This window comes from Truncatella angustata, assembly GCF_020726525.1.
Source record: "Truncatella angustata strain MPI-SDFR-AT-0073 chromosome Unknown BKA67scaffold_1, whole genome shotgun sequence".
NCBI classification, from domain to species: Eukaryota; Fungi; Ascomycota; class Sordariomycetes; order Amphisphaeriales; family Sporocadaceae; genus Truncatella; species Truncatella angustata.
Window position 1 is genome coordinate 2,558,469 of NW_025763381.1, and position 20,276 is coordinate 2,578,744.

Below are 20,276 nucleotides of genomic sequence, written 5' to 3' on the forward strand. Positions count from 1 at the left end.
TGGCTTGTAGCTCGCAGACTACTCCAACGTAGGACAAAATTAGCCATGCGACTCATACGCCATCTTTCGATGACCTTCTTCAACGGGAACCCACTAAGGCAGTGCCCTAATGACAATGCTTCAAATCGTCAGATCGTCGAGCATCATGATGTTTAGATGGAAGATCGAGTGAGATAAAGGGATGTGACAAACTCCTGATTCATCACTAGATGATCGACATGCGTTCGTTTATTCTATTCGGCCCGCCGTGTTTTATCAGCGTTTGGCTGTTACATTCAACTTTGGACGCGTGTTGCCGAAGTACTCAGATTCTGCTATTACCAAAATATGCGGCTTTGGGAGGCAGATTCTTGCGAGCCTATGCTGGATGGCTTACTTCCGATGCTGAGGCATAGCTTTTTGATCATATGTTACATTATAATAAGAAAAACCATTACGTCGCCCATATTGGCTTTTGTACTCTGAAAGTTGTTGGTCCACGCGATTCACTTGATGGTACGATCAGCGTGGTACCAATTCTAGATCAGCAGGATGAAATCCATATTCGTACCAGACCACACATTCGGTGCCGACTTGTGCATAATATGGCGTGAGCTAGTGCTACAATTGAGCATCCCAATTTATCTTGAAACTATTTATCAGCACCGTACGACAACTGGTGGCATATTCAACAATGACTTGACTTCCTAATGATAACGTCTCTCAAGCCTAATGTACGCTCTGAAGCGCACAAAGGCAGACAGACAAGCGTGAATCTCATAAATTGGACATAATCGCTCTATCAGCCCGCAAGAAGTTTTCTAGGTTGAAACATTCAACTGCTGTTTTGGAAGTGACGACAGGCGTATTGGCCTTTCTGAAGTTTTATCCCATAACTAGACTCCATCAAATTGGTGGATTTATGATGTCTTGGTGTACAACGTCAACCGCCACTTTGATACTCCTATGATAATACGGATAAGACTGGTTTGCAAATAGTAATTCTCGGGAAGCTTGTATTAGCAGGAACCATATCTACACTAATCAATCTAGATATTACCATCACCAGTAAATTCACAGCAACAAGAACAATACTCCATCTACACTAAATACAACCTTGCCAGATAATTTGTTCACGTAGAAATGATTAATTCATCCCTAGCACTCTGTCATTGTTGGTTCGCCGTCGAAATATTTGCTACAGAAGACCAGGATCGCATCAAGGCCCGCGCCCTGCCAAGGGGAAACCCCCAGAAACAGAATGCTCAAACAACTGGGCACAATGATTCCTTCCCAAAGATGTGTTGTGGTCCTAAAACCTGTCTCATAGGTTCTGCGCCCAACCTCGGTAGGTTAAAATTAAGACGACGATGCGTCTTGGCCGAAAGAGGTAATAAATATCATCCTTTCGACGATAAGAGACTGTACCCCCAGCAAGAGGGGCAAGAAGGAGGCGGGCGCCCGGCTCTTGCAGCCATGTTATGAACGTGGGATCATCTTTAAGAATCGACTTGCTTCGCGACCCGATGACCAAACAGTCTATGCATGAGGCCTCTGATGGCATGCGTTCTAACATGGCCCACGAACCGGATACCACTGGCCCACAAAACTTGCGATCCGTGCTACCTCTTGGATGAAGACGGACAATTTCGGGGAACTAAGATGGACTACATTCTGTCCTGCACCCTCTTACATTGCATAGAGACACACCAGTTGGGCTTGCTACGCGCCGAATGATGCCCGGCCTCGTGTCCAAATCCCAACCAAGGCCGGGTACTGACTCCTTGCTTCAGGAACACCTGCTAGCAGCCAATCTACCTCCGATCTACAACAGAGAATAGGCACAAGGCTCATGGCCAATTCTTGGCCCCCCAGAAGGAATGCTGTCTACAGAGTGACAAGCCAGTGGTTCCGAACCTTGAGCTTGGCCAACACACAGTTTTTCTTTCTCCTGACAGGCCCCTCCTTCACGGGCCAGTTGATAGGCCCGATATGATTTGCGCCAAACGAACGCTGCCACTAGATAACGGCCCATCGATATAGCCTCACAGTTCTGTACGGACGTCGCTACCAACACAAAAGCTCTATCTTTCATGGTCCGTTGAAACATGAAAAGGAGAGATGCGGAAGATACATATCCCTGACAACTAAGGACAACGTGAGCTGGTGGACTCCAGTTCGCCCTTACAGTCTTTGGGGTAAAATCACATTGGTCAATATACGAAAGAATCAGATAGAAATATATTGGTGATACTAGAATTCAATGCTTCAAATATACGGCCGATGTATTTTACGAGACTGACCGTGCAATAACCAACAACTGCGTTGACACTCCTAGCAGCGAGTTCCATCGCGCTCAAATAATAGATTTAAAAACAAAAGGTTTGTACCTGAGCCCTCGTAATGACCACTGAAATGTGCCCTCCCGAGTGACTATCCAGGCTATCCTGAGGAGCCATCGTGAGTCTTGCTGCAGTGACTATCAGGTGGCCGTATGCTACACGACAATTAGAGTGCACTTGACTTGAGCACTTTAACTGATGATGCCATCTACTATTTTCCATGTTTACTGAACCAAGTAGCAGCAGTCGTTCTGTAAAATGACCTGTTAGAGTCACATATGACAACGAAGTCGTCTCAGATCCACAGCCTGCTTTTGGACATTGTCATCGAGGCCTGCACAAGACGGTGGAACGATCAACAGGTGTGCTAAGACCAATGCGCCGGCATTCTGACCGGCACCGGGCCTTTCTCCATCTCGACCACAGAACAAAGGCATTTCTCGGCGATGTTGAATAGCACACAAATATCACAGGCTTTTGTGTAGCTTATACTCTCCCTCCCCTTTTCTTCTGAGTAACTCTGTACCCACTGCGCACCTTACGAGCGAGTTTTCATATCAAAATGTTGTGCCCGCCCAGGGAAAGCCCCATTACATTGCAGATACTCCAGAGAACGGAGGCCGCAGAAAGCACCATATCTGAGGAGATCCTTCCTCCAGACGCCGGCACCTGAGCTCACGAGCTATCCCAACAGACCCCGTCCTACTCTGTACAGGAGCCGGGTCCCGATAGCCCCAGGTCTTCCCTCCAAGTACCACATGCGTAGCTTGTTCTACTGACCATCGTCACCAGGTGACGGACAGGGTCCATGTCGACATCAGCAGACCTCCCGTCCACCGAACGATCATGGCTGTCCTTTGCTATACACGCCCGTGACCCGAGCCGCAGACGAACGGGCAAAGCCGACCATTCCACCGCATCAATGCCTCCTACGAGTGCAGTCCCAATGCCGACCATCACTCGATTACGACCCCTTCCTCCGCTATCGCTGCCGTGCCTCGAAATTCGCATGGTCATCGTAGCTCCGTGCCTCCTACTTCCAAGGGCAGCCGCTTCTTCGTCGCTAATTATATCCTGGGCCGATGCTAGCACATCGAGAAGATCGTCGCCCAGCCAGCGAGTGAGGGAAGCAAACCAGGCATGATGACAGTGGCTGTTCCAGGATCGTCAGAATTTGTTACTTGTGATTGGGCCAATATAAAAGACGAGCTGCTAGCTGCGTCATGACCGCTTGGGCGATGCTAGGTGTACGCGACACTATAAGCCTCTTGCGCTATGTTTATCCCGACGGAATCCACATGCAGTTGATTGGAATAGAGTATAAAATGTATTAAACAACGCCGATTGTCTGTCTATAAGCCATGACCAATCTCATAAGACGACGAGCCAGTATCTCCGATTGCCATCAATATCACTTTTGCCTGCTTCCTCGTGCTCGCGTTGATATCATTCGTCTGGTGCGTCCTCAAGACACAAGCTGACCGTAGCCCCAGTCAACTATAACGTGGAATTGACCTTTAGTGGGACGATCTCTGATTGTGATCTGGCGGACCACACAAACGTTTTCGTTTCTGTATCCGTATCCCCACTATCCCCAAGTCCTTAATTGCCAAGGTAGTTACGGATAGCACCTTGTAAACGAGTCGCACCCTCGCCCAAAGCACTGGTCAGGTTTTCGAGATCGTCTCCCGCAGTGATACCAAACTTGCGCACAAAGTCCTTGGCGGCATTTTCCAGATCGCCGTAATCCTCGCCGCCGTTGTCTTCGTCTTCTGGGCGACCGAAGTAAGCATTTGATGAGATGGCGCTGGCGCCCTCGAATCCTTGCAGACGTGTCTTGGCTTCAGACTGAGCGTTCGGGTCGAACGTGCCTCTCCCAAAGAACTCATCTGATGAGATACCCTTTTGTGCACCAAACTTGCTGCGGGCGTACTTCTCACCATCGTCTACAGTGTTGTTAGTAGAAGCCTGTTTATAAAGATGGAGACTGGACTTACCCTCTGCAGCTGCCTTGACCGGTCCTACCGAGCCGAAACCGCCAGCATTCTTCTTGGGGGCAGGAGCAGCAGCAGGCTTGGCACCTCCAACCTGGCCGAAGCCTAACCGACCAAAGCCCATGCCCAAACGCTCGACCTCTGCTGCTGACTTCTGCCTTGAATGGCCGGAGCCATAAGCAGGGCTGGCGGGAGCAGGAGAGGCTACATTGCTGGCCTCAGTCTTGGTGGCGGTCTTCTTGGCCTCAACCTCCTCGGCTTCGGGGTCATATCCTAACTTGGCAACCCTGTCGGCCTCCTCCTTGGCCTTCTTTTCAGCCTCGTCGAAATCGATAACGTCGGCAGTGACCTTCTTGGCGCCCAACTTGGTGTTCTTCTTGGCGCCAAGGACGTTGGTCTTACGGGGACCAGCGGCGCCACTGGTGGTTTTCCGCAGAGCAGCAGACGAAGTGATTCGGCTTGGAGCTGGCTTGGCTTCTCCGGACTCGGTCTTGGAGAGTGGCGAGGCGGACCGTGAAATGTCCTTGCCATTAGCGCCGGCGTTCAAGAAAGGTGAAGGCGTCCTGCCGAGGACAGGAGGTGTGGCGGTTCGCGAGATGGGTGGTGTGGGCTTCTTGATGGCGGGCTTATCCCAGGACGAGAAAAAGTCGTCGTCGGGTTCGCCTGCCGGGGTGGCAGAGGCATCGGCGTCGGTAGCGTCCGTGATGACGACCTCGTCGGGAAATTCGAGGGCGTCTCTGGCAGCTCGCTTCTTGAGCTCATCCTTGTACTTCGTAGCAGCAGCTGATTGGTACTTTGTCTTTGGATCTTTGCTGGCCAGTGCAGCGCTGCCACCATTTGCGCGGAAGTACTTGGTTGCCGACTCGTTTCCGCCCACCTTCATGACACGAAGCTGATCCCATTGCCATTCTAGTCCGCGCGGTTAGCATCTATTCATGGGTTTGTGGTAGGTTTGTTGCGCGGGACGGAGACGTAGACGTAGACGTACGATCAAGATTGGTGGACCGGACAAAGGAGATGTGAACACCGAGGTTTCGGTGGTTGGAGGAGCAATCCAGACACAGATAGATGCCAAAGGGCACGGATGTCCAGGTCGGGGCTTTGGCACCGCAGTCGAAGCAGATCTACAAGCACAGTAGCAGGTCAGCCGCTGGGAGGGCTCTCTGTCGGGCGGGAGCGGCTTCTCCTCACCTTGTTTGCTTGCTTGGCCTTGAGCTTCTCAAACAGCTTTTGCGACTGCTGCTTAGTCGCGAGGCCGCTCATGATGGCGATGCGAGTTGTGGTTGATGGCGGAGCAGTTGTTTTCTACACGGCTCGATACGTCGAGGCGCAAGGTGGACTGAACTGGGACAGTGGAGAGTGCGCTGGCAGGTGAAGTCAAAAGGAGACGGTGACCTGGCGGTTGATTGCTTGCTTGATTCAGGAGTTCGGCCAGATATTCATTCTCACTGGAGAAGGCCACCCACCTCAAAGAAATTGGCCCACATTCGAGTGTCGCTACGTACCGTGTACCTTGTACTCTGCACGGCTAGGCCCAAATGGGGCAGGGCTAGCCCAGATACAGCTAGCAGAAATAACCCCACATCAAATGACGATCCATTGCGGTCCATTCACTCCAATCTTCACTTTGCAGCTTGCGAGTTCAGTGCAGAAGCCCGACCGGAATACGCATCTCGTACAGCACCGATCTACACAGTACGGAGGAGTAAAAGGAGCATCCAAACGAAATAAGACACAATAAAACAAAACAAAACGCTGGAGCCTTTACTGATCTGATCTGGTTCCATCTAATCTGATTCGATCTGATCCGATCTGATCGGTTTCCACCTCACACGCCTCGGATTAGCTGCGGAACCAGCGCAGACGGATCAAATTACTCAGGCGTCCTCGACTCTATCGGCCCACGGTGCGGCCCAGATGGACGTTCAACCTCCAACATGAAGCTCATACTCCGCCCATCGGCATTCCACACAGCCCTCCCCCGACTGAGACCTCTGCTTATCCAGAGAGGCTACGCGGCCCAGAACGACCCTTCCACCGCTGCAAAGAGAAGGGCCGTTACGCCTTTCAACGATGACGGCCACGTTCCCTGGCGCGACCTTTCAGGCGCCGAGAAAACCGCAAGAGCCACACAGCAGACATTCAACTTTGGTCTAGTTGTTGTAGGAGCCGTCTTGACCGTAAGATATCATCCTGAAACCGTCCTCTCACCGTTCTTGGACGATACTCTACGCTACAGTCACTGAAGCGCAAACCACAGGGAGGAGTAGCCTACTTCCTATACACCGACGTCTTCTCCCCCGACAGCAAGACTGCATACTACAACCGCGCCGTCGATCGAATCAAGAAGGATCAAGACTGTCTCGCTGTGCTGGGAGATGCCAAGAAGATCGCTTTCCATGGCGAGGAAACATACAACAAATGGCGTCGCGCAAGGCCTATTGCGTACGACCAACCCATGCCCGTTTATTGGAACACGCCGCTGAAGCTATCCACAGATCTACACACACAACCGACAAGCAGGGCACTGAACATATCATGCTACACTTCTATGTAAGTTGTCGTCCAGCATCATTTCGTCCCGGAAACTGCTTACCCAATTCAGGCTGAGGGGCCGCGTGACAGAGGCACCGTCAATATACACCTGACCAAACGCCCTGGTGCATCCGAGTTCGAGTATAAATACTTCTACCTCGACGTACCAGGACATCAGCGCATCTATCTGGAGAACGCAGACGCCAAGTCCTCCGCCGAGTCCAAGAAGTATAAATTCCTCGGTGTAAACTGGAATTAATATGCCCACTCGTCAACTGTATGAATATGTATAACACAACCGAGCTCGAACAGGGCTTTCTATCAAGCAGCATTGAGATATCATGACTCCGAACAGAATGACTACTCATATATCGTAAAGTTCTGCTGCATATTTCGAGGAACGGATGGTCATCATCCTGGGCGTAGGTGATCGCGCGATGCCCTGGTTTATGGACTCAATGTAAATGTATCACGCGACTCAAATCCCTACCTTGGCCAAGAAACCCTAGAGGCCTCGGCAAATATGCCCAGTGATTGGGAAATTGGAATATACCAACAAAACAAGTTTTGTCGTGTTAGAGATGAACGTGGACCACCAATTATAGGCCACGCTCAGCGCCAAGCGTCTAGGTTGTGCGTTCGAACACAAAACCCGATCCTCAATGGAAAGGCAACGAGGCTAAAATTTATACATCGTCAAGCGGTCACCTAGTCCTCACAATCAAAGCCACAAACAATGCACACTCATTTGGGGGATATTGTTCCTTGTTTGAGTTCTAGCCAAGTGGTTCCTGACAGGATGCAAGTAGTCAAGATCCATTCAACCACGCCATGACGTAGTGTGTATGTATGTATGTACAGTCGCAGGCCTTACGTAGCCTATAATTATATGGCACAGCCCGACTTTTTTTTTTCCTACTGGGTTTTCTGAAGTTCAAAGGTAGTCACCAGCCCAATTGCCCGATTGAGCTGAACCCGCATCCTATCATGGCCTCAAACGGCCTCTCCGAGTCTTTCCTCGCTGCCATTCAGGCTAGCTTATCGGTACTGCTGGTTATCTTCTACGGCGTCGTGGCAGCCAAACTCAACATTCTGGACGCCAAGTCGACCAAAGCAATCTCAAAGATATGTGTGCGCGTATTTCTCCCGGCCCTGCTGATAACCAAGCTTGGCTCCGAGGTCGATCTGGATTCCATAGGCAACTATGGCCGCATTCTGATCTGGGCTCTGGTATGCCATGGCGTCTCGTTCCTGTTTGGCCTCTTCGCACACCTCGTCCTTCACATGCCCGACTGGACCACAGTCGCGCTGATGTTTAACAACACCACGAGCTATCCGCTGCTGCTCATTGGCGCGTTGGGAGAAACGGGGGTCTTGAACAAACTGCTGCAGGGCGATGAGAGTTCTGATGACGCTACCGAGCGGGCCAAAGCCTACTTCCTCATCTTTTCTACCGTCTCGAGCTGTCTAACCTTCGCCGTGGGCCCAAGACTGATCGACTCTGAGAACGGGCCCGAGGACGACGAAGATGATGGCGAAGACGGCGCAGCCCAGCTCAATGGAAGCGGCAATGGCCATTCGAATCAGCAGATCGACGGTGCCGGCGATTCAGACGAGCAGACGGCCCTGCTTGGCGAAACGGCCCAGGCGCGGCGGGCCGTGGCGTTCAATGGTCGCAGCTCGTTCTTCCCTTCGAACCGCAAGCAGCGCTCAGCGCCGTCCAAGCTCGAGTCCAAGCAGCGCCGGGCCAGATGGGTCGCGAAGAAGTACTGGAGCAAGCTCGGCCCTCGCGCGCAGTGGTGGCTGGTCTTGGTCTCCGACTTCTTCAACGCGCCTCTGCTGGGCGCCATCATCGGCGCCTTCATCGGACTGGTGCCGGCTCTGAAGAGAGCCTTCTTCGCCGACGCCACGGGGGGCGGTGGTATCTTCACCGCCTGGCTGACGGCGTCCCTGAAGAACATCGGGGGTCTGTTCGTGCCGCTGCCCGTGGTCGTGGCCGGCGTGACGCTCTACGCCGCGCACCGAGACGCGCAGGAGAAGAAGAAGAACAAGTCGAGCGGCGAGGAGCCGGCGAAGCTGCCGAAGCTCACCGTGGCCTATATCCTGTCGGTCCGGTTCGTCTTTTGGTCCGCCCTCTCCATCAGTATCATCTACGGGCTCGCGTCGGCCGGGGTTCTCGGTTCGGACCCCATACTCTGGTTTACCATGATGCTGATGCCCGTGGGGAGCCCCGCCATGAAACTCATCGCCATGGTGCAGGTCAGCCAGTCCGGAGATGAGGACGAGGCCATGATTGCCAAGGTGCTCACTATCGCCTATGTGATCTCTCCCATTTTAAGCTTCACGGTGGTGGGAAGCTTGATGGCTAGTCAGGCTTGCATGTGACGGGCGATATAGGGTCAACCAATACCAGAGAACATATAGACAGCGAGTGTAGAAATTTTGTATACATATTTATAAATACACTTCCCGACAAATGTCTGGTCTTCGAGTACCATAGTCCCGTTGAGCAACTCCTCGGTGAGTTGAAAGTATATCAACGAACGGCAATTCTAAAGGTGAGTAGTATGCTTGGGTGATTTGTGGCAAAAACGCTACTGGAGTCCACGAATCTTCTTGTTCTATGTTACATTATTAAAGCAATGTAACCACTAGTGTCTTGAGAGGCTCGCAACAAGTACCAAATGCCCATTCGGTTCATAAACATGACCGCAGGATTACCACGCCTTGAATCGTGGCTCCCCAGTATTAGCTCGAATATGGCCAGGAAATGCTGTTTGGCCAAGATTGATCGGCTACAAATTATCTGGACGATGCGAACGCCGAACGCCGATGCAAGTCCTTGGAAACGTCAAAAAGAAAAAAAAAAGGAAGGAAAAAAGGAAAGGAAAAAAGGAAAGGAAAAAAAGTGATTAAGCAGGCTCCTCGCCATCGAGCTTAGCGATCCACTTATTCATGCCTGAATACTTCTCCTCGAATGTCTTCTGGAACTTCTCGCCCGCAGCCCACATGGGGTCCTTGTCAGTCCAGTAGTCAAAGCAGTTGTCGATGATCTGGCGGACATCTGCAACGAACTCTTCCGCTTCGTTGTATTGCTCCGCGTCGAACTTCGTTTTGATCGTCTCCAGATCCATAGGCTTCTTAATCTTGTCGGGATAGTCGGGGACACCCTCCTCAACGGGGTCAACAGGATATCGGAATGGCTTGACAAGACGGGTCCAGAAGCCTGTCAGGCTGCATTAGCACTGATTCGGGGCCACCAACTGGACGATTTAACTTACCGGGACCAGAGAGCATCCTAGTCAACAGATCGCTGCAGAAACTGAGCTTCTGCTCCTTGGTGGGTTGAAAATCGCCATTAACCTGCACACCGGCCTTGCGACTCTTGGCAGACTTCGTGGCTGGTAACGAGGCTCTGGCGTTAGACTTGCGCTCGGTCTTGGTTTTCGGAGCTGAAGGAGGAAGCGTGCTGGAAATGGAATGACGGTGTTTGGGGGCTTTCTCCTTGTGCTCGCGAGCATTATCGTCCTCAACGTCAAGATAATGCACGTTCTTCCGTCGTGTGGTTCCGTCAGCTGAAGTGTCATTACTGACCTGAATGACGGGTGCTGAGTTGAGGTGGCTCATTGTTACCACCAACTCGCTCAAAACCTCTTGAGGGAGTGACTTGCTGAATTCGCTGCGTGCCTCCGAAGAGCGGATATATTCGGCAGCCCAGGTCAGAAGAAGGTTACGAATTTCTGAGCCCTCCGGAGTGTCCCTCCACACTTGAACAAGAAGAGGCGTAGCTGGGATCGTGTGAGTGACACGACGGCACTCCGACATTGCCTCTAATGCTGTGTCGCAAAGACCCTCAATTCCTAGCCTGCTGCCCAGCTGCCAAACTGCTATGTATACGTCATAGCCCTGTATCTCACTGATATCTGACAGTCTGCCGGTGAACATAAAGTTTTGCGCCAGACCAAAGACCTCCGATGTAAACTCGGAGAGATGGACAATATTCTCTAACTTGTCTTCTTGCTGTTCGGAAAAGTATCGACGAAAGTGAGTTGATTTCGCGCAAAGAAAGTCCTTTTGTATGCCGAAAGGCGTCTCGTCGGGGCCGACGAGGAAAACGACAAATAATGGGTGTGGATCCCTACTATCAGTCAACATAGCACAGTCTTGGTCGAATCGTTTAGACCTACATCCAGCTAAAGCCTGCGGCTTGTTCGTTATCTTGAACAGACATGTTGAGAGCTGATGATGCAGTTAGGTGTTCGCTCTTGTACGGGTTGTAAAAGCTTTTGCATAGCCGTTAGCGGCAGGTCATGGGAAGTAAGACAAGAATTTGCCTAAGCCGTCTCCCTTATTGATGCTGCGAGACTGATCTCAACGTGGCGGTTACATCAACTCAGGAGCAATTGCACAACTTGTACCAAAGAATTATCCGAGTTGCTCTCTATAAGCTCCTATAACCTTGTCGAAGTAGTTACGGAGGTTTCCACCAAACAATCGTCTGGGTACTTTTCTGAGCTCAAGAGGCAGTGCTGGAGCAGCAACAGTGTTTTCGACCGAAGAATTGCTCAACTCCCTGCTCATGAGCTCATACGACCCGCGGTCCACCACTTGGCTGGCGGATGTTGTGACGAAGGGTTGTGACGAGTGGTTATTATCGCCTCAAACCCTAGTATAGCACTGAAAAGCTCGAGGTTATCTGATCGTGACGCAAGCACAGCGAATGGTATAAACCCCAAATATCAAACAATAAACCGTCAAAATATTCCTGTGCCTTCACTGAGAGCATTGAGGGAGTCAATCGTTGTTAGTCCTGGATTTGGCCCTTTCTCGATTAAGTGGGTGGTGGATGGCTGTGTACACAGTAAGTTGTGCTTAGCTATTCGCCTCGCCTGCACCAGCTGTCACGACTCAGTGTGCTTGGTACAATCGGATGGTTCATTCGATCGTAGTCTCATATAAGACAGAATGTTACTGATTCCTTGTATTGCGCAAGTAAATCTCTCGGTCTCAAGGCCCCAAGGAAAGATTGACTGGTGGATTAATTGACTGGGAAGTGATGTTAGCATCTCAATGAAAGCCACTGAAGCTGTGACTCCAGTAGAAGTGGTCAGAAACCGTTAGTACTAACCAAGTCAAAACATTCATTTGAGTTTGTACTCTTATAGATGGTTGCAAAATGATTGAATTGCGTGCCGCACGGTCGATAGTTTCTTTCTTGGTCATAAATGGCGATGAAATTGCGCCTCGACGATGAATTGGTGAAGTTTACTTTGGCGCAGCTTGAGTACTGATGAAGTTGAAGCCGCCGCTGTCCAGGCACTCAAAATTATTAACCTACTGGACCGTGCACAGTCAGCTCAGTCCACCCCACTATGTACATTCCCTTGAAGGTGGGAAGGAGTGAACGGAAACTCGATTATGTATTTGAATATGCCTTCAAGAAATAGTTATCTTATTGGCAAATGCTTCATGTTAGAGATACTTAGTGTTAATTGGGCGCTTCGATTTTTATAACTGGAATTTTATATCAACTTTAATTTTAATATTCGTGATGACTATCACCCTCGTATATGTTCGAGAAAGCGTTGTTCCCAAAACTGCTGCAGCTCATCAAGCCACCCGGACCTGAAATTTCACTTTTAACTTGAAGTTTAGATGGGAGGATTTTTGTTCCTTTCCTCTTCTTCCGGAAATTGTATTCTAGCCTTTCGAATATGTTAAAAAAAATTAAAAAAAAATCAAAAAAATCTGTTGTTGTGTATATTGTTCTAGAATGAACACATAGGTGTTCTGTAGTATGTTAACCTTAGCACCATCTTCTTCCAAAGTAGCCATTAAGATTTCGATACACATAGGATCTGTGAAATTGACCAAGGTTGGTAATACACAAAGCCCGAATCTCACCCTAGTCACAGTTCCCTTGTGATATGATTTCGTCGTACTAGAAAAGGCCATATATGTCTTTTAAGATAGCAGGTCGAACACATGCTCGCATCTAATGATTTAATCAGATGTGTCTACTAGGACTAACAAACAAGCAAGGGTTTCTCTGAAAATAGTATCTTTGTCTTCCGGATATGCTCATAGTATATTGCTAGCTCCATACTACAATAGTGGCTACATGGGCTGCATGGGAGAGCGACCTCTGCTGTACCCTACATCTAAAGACCATATAATTTCCCGATTGTTTGGTGAACGCCCAGGCTGGGATGTTGGAATCAACATTATATCAATTTGGTAGCGGATTGAGAAGCCTTTGTCAAGGATGTGATATGATTGCTGATTGCTAATGTATCTCATAAGACTTACGAAAGTGTCTGTCTTGAATGCAGATCAAACTGTCTTTTTAAAGCATGTCATGACTGTCTGCGAATGGATAGCTTGGATCAAATCGCTACTGGTCATTATAAGTGGCCGTGCAGCTCTAACACGATACAACTGATGGTCCCCCCCCCCCCCCCCCCACAAAGCTTACCTGCAATATCCAATGGCAATCCTCTGGCCAATTGGTAGGAGGTTTGCTACCAAGATAAGAGCTGTATACTACAGAGGTAGGTTGATTCTATTGGTTCTGGACTGCCCCAAGTGCTATACCCACGAGGCTCAGACTAAGCTGTGCAACAGCCAACTGCAACACTTGAGACTGGCGGGTCTCATTTCAGCGTTTACCAATCATAGAAAGTGATAATAATAATTTTGGATCAATTAAATGCGCTTGTGGACAAGTTCCTCCAAAACAGTTGTTTCATTTTCCAAAGTGATCCTCTAGACTGCGTGCAAATAAAGCACCAATAACAGTGCCTAGCTCTCTCTGACTAGGGAGGTCTCCACACGCAGGGTTTCTTCCTTGGATTTTGATAAACCATCACCAAAACAACATGGTCAAATCATCACGTACTACATACATACGTCATTCCCAATATGGCAAAAGCGACAAACAAGCATTTTTGCCAAGAAAATACTTGGTTATGCAACTGAAGGTCATTTCGCTCTCTCTGTATACTATGCATTGGCATGTCGCGTGCCCTTGCCATGGGCTATTCGCTTAATTTCTTGGTCTCATGGCCCTCAATATCCATAGTTTCAAAAAGTTTCGCCGGGCCTGGATCCCGATGACTTCCAGGTGTTAGACATATATATACAAACTCACCGTCGTCTTTTCAAAAATGTTTGGCCCATTGTAATTGTGCCATAATACTAATAATACTGTAATTCATGCACCACAAGCATTCCAGTACGATGTTCAACAAGTCACAGAAGCCCAAATCAAGCAAAAACCCAGACCCACACAATGGGTCGAAGGGTCCAATGGCTTGGAATGTGCCGTAGGTTCTATATTCATTCTAACTACACCAAAGTCATTTTTACGCAAGCGACAAGAACTAATACTCTTTACAGTATATTCTTCGGAATAATGTTTGCACTCTCAATTGCGGAGATGATCTTCACAATAGATAGTTTCCAGTATCTACAGAAGAAGCACAAGTGGTAAGCGCATCCCCATGGTCATGGAGGTTGTTTTGAAGGCTAATTAGGTGTTGATAATGAAGGTGGTCTGGAACAGAGCGAGCTCGTTTAGCTTTCTTGATTTTCAGCGCTGCGAGGACTATTCTTCTGTCTGCTGTGTATGTGGGCTTCCATTGCGCAGTGAAGCATCTACACAACATGTTACATACGGTATGTGAGCTTCGTATACTACTGAGCACACTATTTTCCCCGCTCTTCTCTTTGGGCAAAGTCAACTAACCTACAGCAGATCTTCCTGGTTATATCAACAATCCTCTGGATTGTCAGCGGCATTCTCATCCACCAGATGTGGGGATACGTTGAGTGCGAGAATGAGGGCATTGCGAACAGCTTCGAAGAGTTCAAGAGCCAGGTCTCAGGCGGGTTGTCCGAATGCCATGAGATCAAAATCATTGAGATTATTGCATGGGCTATCGCAGGAGTTAGCGTCCTGGCGACTATACCAGTCGTTATCACGGCGCTAAAGAAGAGAAAGGCGAATAAGACCAGAGGACATAACGAGAAGACCGCCGCGCATAGCACAAATGTTTGACAGGAGTAGTAAGATAAACATTAATTTATTGACATATGATAACGTGTTATTCCCCCCCCCCACTTTTTTTTTTTTACTCTCGGTTTTTATTTTTTATTGACATGTGCATCAACCAATGTAAGTGAACTTCAGACATTGTACAATGTCATCATGTCAGCTTTGACAGGTGTAAGAATCCAACTGCACTTCTCACCACGATGTTGGAACCGAGCCATCAGCGGTGACTTCTGCCATAACTGTCTGAAGCGATATTTATCAGGCCAATACCCAGGGTATTCAACAAGCTCAAAATCCAGAGAGTACACAAGCTCAGCCAAAACAGTTCTCATTTCCAGCCAAGCCAAGTTGATCCACCGGCAAGCTCGTGGTCCCATACTACGGGGAACTGTATAGGGTTTACCATGCTTGCCGTCTTCTCCAGTCCACGCTTCAGGTCTCCAAGTAAGAAAAGAAGGTGCATCCTCCGGATTATAATGCAGACTCATGATATCTGTAGAAACGTACGAACCGTCAGGGACGAATACTCCATCAACGAAAATGCCTGGTGGTTTGCAGGGTGGGCCGACCGGCGGAGGCAAATTTGTCCCAGACAGCCGGTGCTGAAACCAGTGCAACCACATTGACAGCCACCTTGTATACCCTGACCGTTCATACAAAATGCCTCCTTAAGCTAAGACATAAGCGTACCGGCGCCTTTGGATCACCCAAAATCGTCAACGGAGATACCACAGCCGGACTACCTTACCTCAATGCCGTCCTGGAAGAAATCATGCGCACCTTTACGCCGTCTCCGTTAACTGCTTCTTATCAAGTCTTCCATTACGGGTGACATCTGTGAAGAAGTTTTGATAGTCGTTGGTATCACCTATCTTGAAGCGATTTCGCACTTTCTCCTAAGCTAGGACGTGGTGTTGCGCATACCTTTTCATGACGTCCTTGGGAATAAGGTCTGATTGAACGTATTTGAGAACCGGTAACCGATTCTAGAGTCCTGCAATACTGCTACCGTAAATCGCAGCCAAGAGAATCGAGAGTCGATAGTTGGGTTTCGCCTTGTGGACTGCACCAAAGCTCTCGCCAAAAGTGAGCTCGCCTGAGTCATTGTTAGTACTACACTTTAAGTCACACCAGGCTTGTATGGGATATTTTTACCCATACTGCCAAAGGTTAACCTATCCGATAGAAATTGTTAGCATCCCTACATTGAAGCGATAGAGAGGCCAGGGTCGCCACCGGCAAAGAGAACGTCGGAGGGTGACACTGGACTATTGAGAGTTACTCACCATTCCAGTGCTTTTAGTCATTTTCATACCTGTAGGTTCCAAACCAAGCCACTCAACCTGCTGTAGGAAAAAGTCGATATGCTGTTGAATGATGTGATCTTGATCTCTCGAGGCTCTTGCGCTGAAGCTATTCGCAAATATCCGATGTTTGACAGCATATTTCTCTGGGTCTCATTCGTAGGAAATGTTTGCTATTTCAACATAGTCATAAAACAATTCTGACTTTGAAGACAGCTTTTCATTTTTAGATGGTGCCCCATATATGTCCCTAAATGATTGTGCAGAGGCGAACGAAAGCTCGTTGGGGCAACTCGAACGATCTTGCCATAGCGGCGATCGAGTTTCTCAATCACGAAAGGCCAGTCTCCGCCTATCCATGTCATCGCATACCAGAGCTACTTGGTCATCAACGACCTACTCAGAATAGAGTATATGAGGAAGAACAAAGGATATGATAACCTGGAAGATAGCAGCCAGTTTGGGTTCAGGAGATTCGAAAGAGTGTGGAAGTAAAGGCTATAATGGACCAACATAACCAGTATATCAGTGGCTAAGGACAAGATCAGTATCTTCATCAAGTATAGCGACCATTAACAAAGATCGTAACATAACAACAACAATGCCACAGCAAAGGTTATCTTAGCTAATAAGATCTCCGCAGCCATTATTGATGCTCTTTGTTGGGTGATGATACGTAAGGACACAATCGCAGATGAAGTTCAATCAAGGAATTATGGCAGAAAGAACTTGTATGAGAAAGAAGGCTGGAAACGATGACGATAGCTAATTACACCCAAGACATGCCGTTCCCTCAAACTACGCAATCTAACCTCGACGAACATGCGAGATTATGCAGGTGGGGTGAAATACCGTATCACGAAGACCGAAAACGTTGGATCCTGTAGCAGTAATGAGCTACTATTGATGTATGAGAAACACAACCATGGTTCGTTGTCAGGTGACCATATTTGCACGACCCGAACATCCACGCAAATACTCATTACGGACATGTATCACGGAGAACAGCCGGTAGAGCACATCTTGTAATTGGTAGACATAAAAAACAGCGAAATGAAGTAATTACAAATAGGTTCATGTACTGTAGTCTGGCATTGCTCAGATTACATGTGGATCGTGCTATTTTGAACCGCGTTTTCAAAGCTTGCAAAACGAGTATCAATGCAATCAGATACCTATAAACAACTCTTAGCATCGGCAGTAGTGCAACGAAAAACAGCTACAAGCATTAATACTCGTGAAACCTAAACACGGCTAATGGAATATGTAATATACGCAGAACCCAGCCCATTAAAGCTTGCCTCGCAGCACGGTGAACAATAGACAGTATAAATGCTCGGCCCCGGCTCGGCTGGTTTCCCATTTGTTAAAGGGTTTGTTCAGTTCGATTCATTAGGGATGTTAATCTTAATTATAAATCGGACCACTCTAAAATAAAATAAAGTATAGTAGTTTGGTATAGTATCGTGCCGAGCAGCTAGTGACCGCCAGTTCGGATATACAACCCGGGAACACATAAGACAACGATGTGTATTAGCTAATAGAGAATTGCCATCTCTACCGATCTCCGCGGCATGGTTCCACGGCCATTAATTGCTATCAATGGATCTAAAGCCCATGAAATTTTGCTCTCGTAACTTGGGGCACAATCCTATACGAAGACTATCAATCGATGTTCCAAAGAATAAAACCAGGCTTCTTAGGTGGTTGATTTTCAGGTATCACAGGTTAGTCAAATGAAGATCAACAGCACCTTAGTTTTCAACATAAACTCGCTCTGCATTATATGATCATTTCATCATGTTAAAGAGGCATTTGTACACCTAATCCAGTAACGTTGCGTGGAGGAGAGTTGTTCCGTAGACATCCTTGTTGGTCCCAACGACAATCAATAAACCTTGGATGCAGCTTGAGAGTTTTATGTCTCCAGGCATAACCCAATAGCATAACTTTGAGCTCAAATCACTTTACTTTGAGGTGTGTGACACAAGCCTTAGGTGGCATCTCAATTGAAATAGCGGCTACTCCGTAGGCCACCAACAATCATGTAAAGACTGATTCCGCTTTGAATAAACTCTTTACAGTGATGTTCAGTGTCCGATGGACCTGTATAAATACAGAATTTCTTGGTTCAATGCTGCCATAGACTAGAATTCAAGTTGATGCTGTAGGGGGGATATTTTCCTCGTACTTCAATCAAACTCCCTAACTTAAGACCCCAACGTCTTAAAATTATGATGTCAATGCTTTACTCGTTCCTGTCAACTTTTTGAAATCCAGGTTTTCTTCTCTCAGGTTGGGTAACTCATCTCGTCATATAGCCGCACTACGCATGGTTAAATCCAATCATGTCTACAGGCATTGATACTTCGGGCTCGCTTGGTAAAATCTACATGACCAAACTCTTCAACGGGTTAAGTACGTTTTCAGGCTTTCCTCTTATTCTTAGTGGTACTGTTTGGCATCCAGGATTGACACGACTATCATTGCAATGATTAGTGTAGCTGTAACAATTTGCAACTGGAGGTTTTGTAGTTAGCCGCCAAATGGATCTTGATGACTGTTAGTGCTACTTGTCAACCTCAGCGACACAACACTCATTATTTAAATACTAAGCCGTAATATCCTTGGTATTTCCATCACGCTCTTGAAAACATCAATCTACAGTTAATCTCTACAAGTTTTCTTGTGGTGTAGCTCACCTCACAACGACTAGTGGTGCAATTAGAAATTGAAGTTTACTTTTGAGAGATAGTATGATCGGATTATATGCCTGAGTCTCTGATTGTGAGTACGATTGCAACTGTTGATACAATGTTCTATTCTATCTCAGTCATCTCTCCAAGCTTTATGTTCACTCCTATTAATTTAGTAATTCACCTAAGAAGACCTCTCAAATAACAGTAACAGGCGGTCTTTACTGTTGTTGTGGTGTACCATATCGCGTACCATGTTCTCAGCCTCTTTGGCTGTCGACCGATCACAGCAGCATGGAATCTTACCATGCCCAACGCGAGGTTGTGTCTGTATTCCTCAGTGTGGCAAATGTCTTGATGGCCATTATAGTCTTTATGCTGTCGATTTGAGTCATCGCTCAGCTCCAAAATCCTGAAACTGCATAAGTTTTCTCTGCTTTCACTCTTTTTTTCTTTTCTCGATACGTATCCTTTGAATACACATCATCGCAACTAATAGATAACACTAAGCACCCGAAGTGTTTGTGTGCGGCTGCCGCCAAGCGAACCTTTGTGTTGCTGTCCCTGTTGGCAAACAGGGACTACACGTAGCATGCCGTTGAACAGTCATAGGGTGCTTTCTAGCAATGAACACCGGCGCTCTATGTGCACACCCGTCCTAAGTGCTGTATCTATTCTTCTCGCCTTGTGATTTCGGTTTTGAAGCTATAGAAGCAAAGATGGCGAATTGAATAGCAACTCGATACACCTATCAGCGGCAATACACAGCCACAGAAAGAAGCATTATATGTTGTTTTGTGCATGTATCTGCATATAGCGAACTGTCGGGTTTGCTCTGCGTGCCATTGGTCACGTCATCACAGCACCATCTGTCGTCGATCATACTTCAGCGACGAGAATGCTGCTACGATAGATAGGTTGGTACCATAAGAACCGGACAGCCTCGCTCGAAACCAGCCCACAGTCCCTCCTCTCCTTTGAAGGCAAGACCCTGCAGCATTCTCAGACAACATTTTGATCTCAACCCTCCGAAAAACATGGACGGCAGCCGCTTATATTGCTAGTGGCCGATGGGAATAGCAGGCCTTCCAATGCAGTTTGTCTTTCAAACCGGTGCGACTCGTCTCCTCCCATCGGAAGAAGACGAACGATACAACAATTGGTACACATGTCCTACCATCAGCGGAGTCAAAATGCTTCTTTTGTACATTGCTGGCCTCTCGTCTGGCCAACTTGAGGTGGGACGACAGGTTCTGAGGACGAGAACGAGTGGCAGCACGGAAAGTGTTTAGCGGGGGTAGGGTAGGGGTGATGGTGGGGTTGCGGATGCTTATGAGCTTAGCGATGCTTGCGACCTGCGACAGCGAACC

General features: G+C 48.0%; 5 protein-coding genes across 5 annotated transcripts; 3 read left to right on the top strand and 2 right to left on the bottom strand.

Annotated features, from left to right (window-relative positions):
* Positions 1 to 3,923: 3,923 nt before the first annotated feature.
* BKA67DRAFT_529805 (uncharacterized protein) lies at positions 3,924 to 5,578 on the bottom strand (the record flags this gene model as incomplete). Its single annotated transcript, XM_046099135.1, has 4 exons — positions 3,924 to 4,267; positions 4,319 to 5,224; positions 5,304 to 5,439; positions 5,507 to 5,578. The coding sequence occupies 4 exons, from the start codon at positions 5,576 to 5,578 to the stop codon at positions 3,924 to 3,926; spliced, it is 1,458 nt and encodes a 485-aa protein (XP_045963796.1).
* A 674-nt stretch (positions 5,579 to 6,252) lies between these two features.
* On the top strand, positions 6,253 to 7,109 carry BKA67DRAFT_652889 (TIM21-domain-containing protein; the record flags this gene model as incomplete). Its single annotated transcript, XM_046106246.1, has 4 exons — positions 6,253 to 6,495; positions 6,555 to 6,760; positions 6,814 to 6,868; positions 6,921 to 7,109. The coding sequence occupies 4 exons, from the start codon at positions 6,253 to 6,255 to the stop codon at positions 7,107 to 7,109; spliced, it is 693 nt and encodes a 230-aa protein (XP_045963797.1).
* Positions 7,110 to 7,837: 728 nt separating this feature from the next.
* Positions 7,838 to 9,235, top strand: BKA67DRAFT_652890 (auxin efflux carrier; the record flags this gene model as incomplete). Its single annotated transcript, XM_046106247.1, has 1 exon — positions 7,838 to 9,235. The coding sequence occupies one exon, from the start codon at positions 7,838 to 7,840 to the stop codon at positions 9,233 to 9,235; it is 1,398 nt and encodes a 465-aa protein (XP_045963798.1).
* Positions 9,236 to 9,762: 527 nt separating this feature from the next.
* Positions 9,763 to 11,081, bottom strand: BKA67DRAFT_652891 (uncharacterized protein; the record flags this gene model as incomplete). The annotated part of the gene is made up of 3 exons (XM_046106248.1): positions 9,763 to 10,076; positions 10,132 to 10,988; positions 11,038 to 11,081. The coding sequence occupies 3 exons, from the start codon at positions 11,079 to 11,081 to the stop codon at positions 9,763 to 9,765; spliced, it is 1,215 nt and encodes a 404-aa protein (XP_045963799.1).
* Positions 11,082 to 14,065: 2,984 nt separating this feature from the next.
* On the top strand, positions 14,066 to 14,909 carry BKA67DRAFT_529809 (uncharacterized protein; the record flags this gene model as incomplete). The annotated part of the gene is made up of 4 exons (XM_046099136.1): positions 14,066 to 14,175; positions 14,249 to 14,338; positions 14,401 to 14,527; positions 14,607 to 14,909. 4 exons carry the CDS (start codon positions 14,066 to 14,068, stop codon positions 14,907 to 14,909), a joined length of 630 nt encoding a protein of 209 aa, XP_045963800.1.
* Positions 14,910 to 20,276: the final 5,367 nt, after the last annotated feature.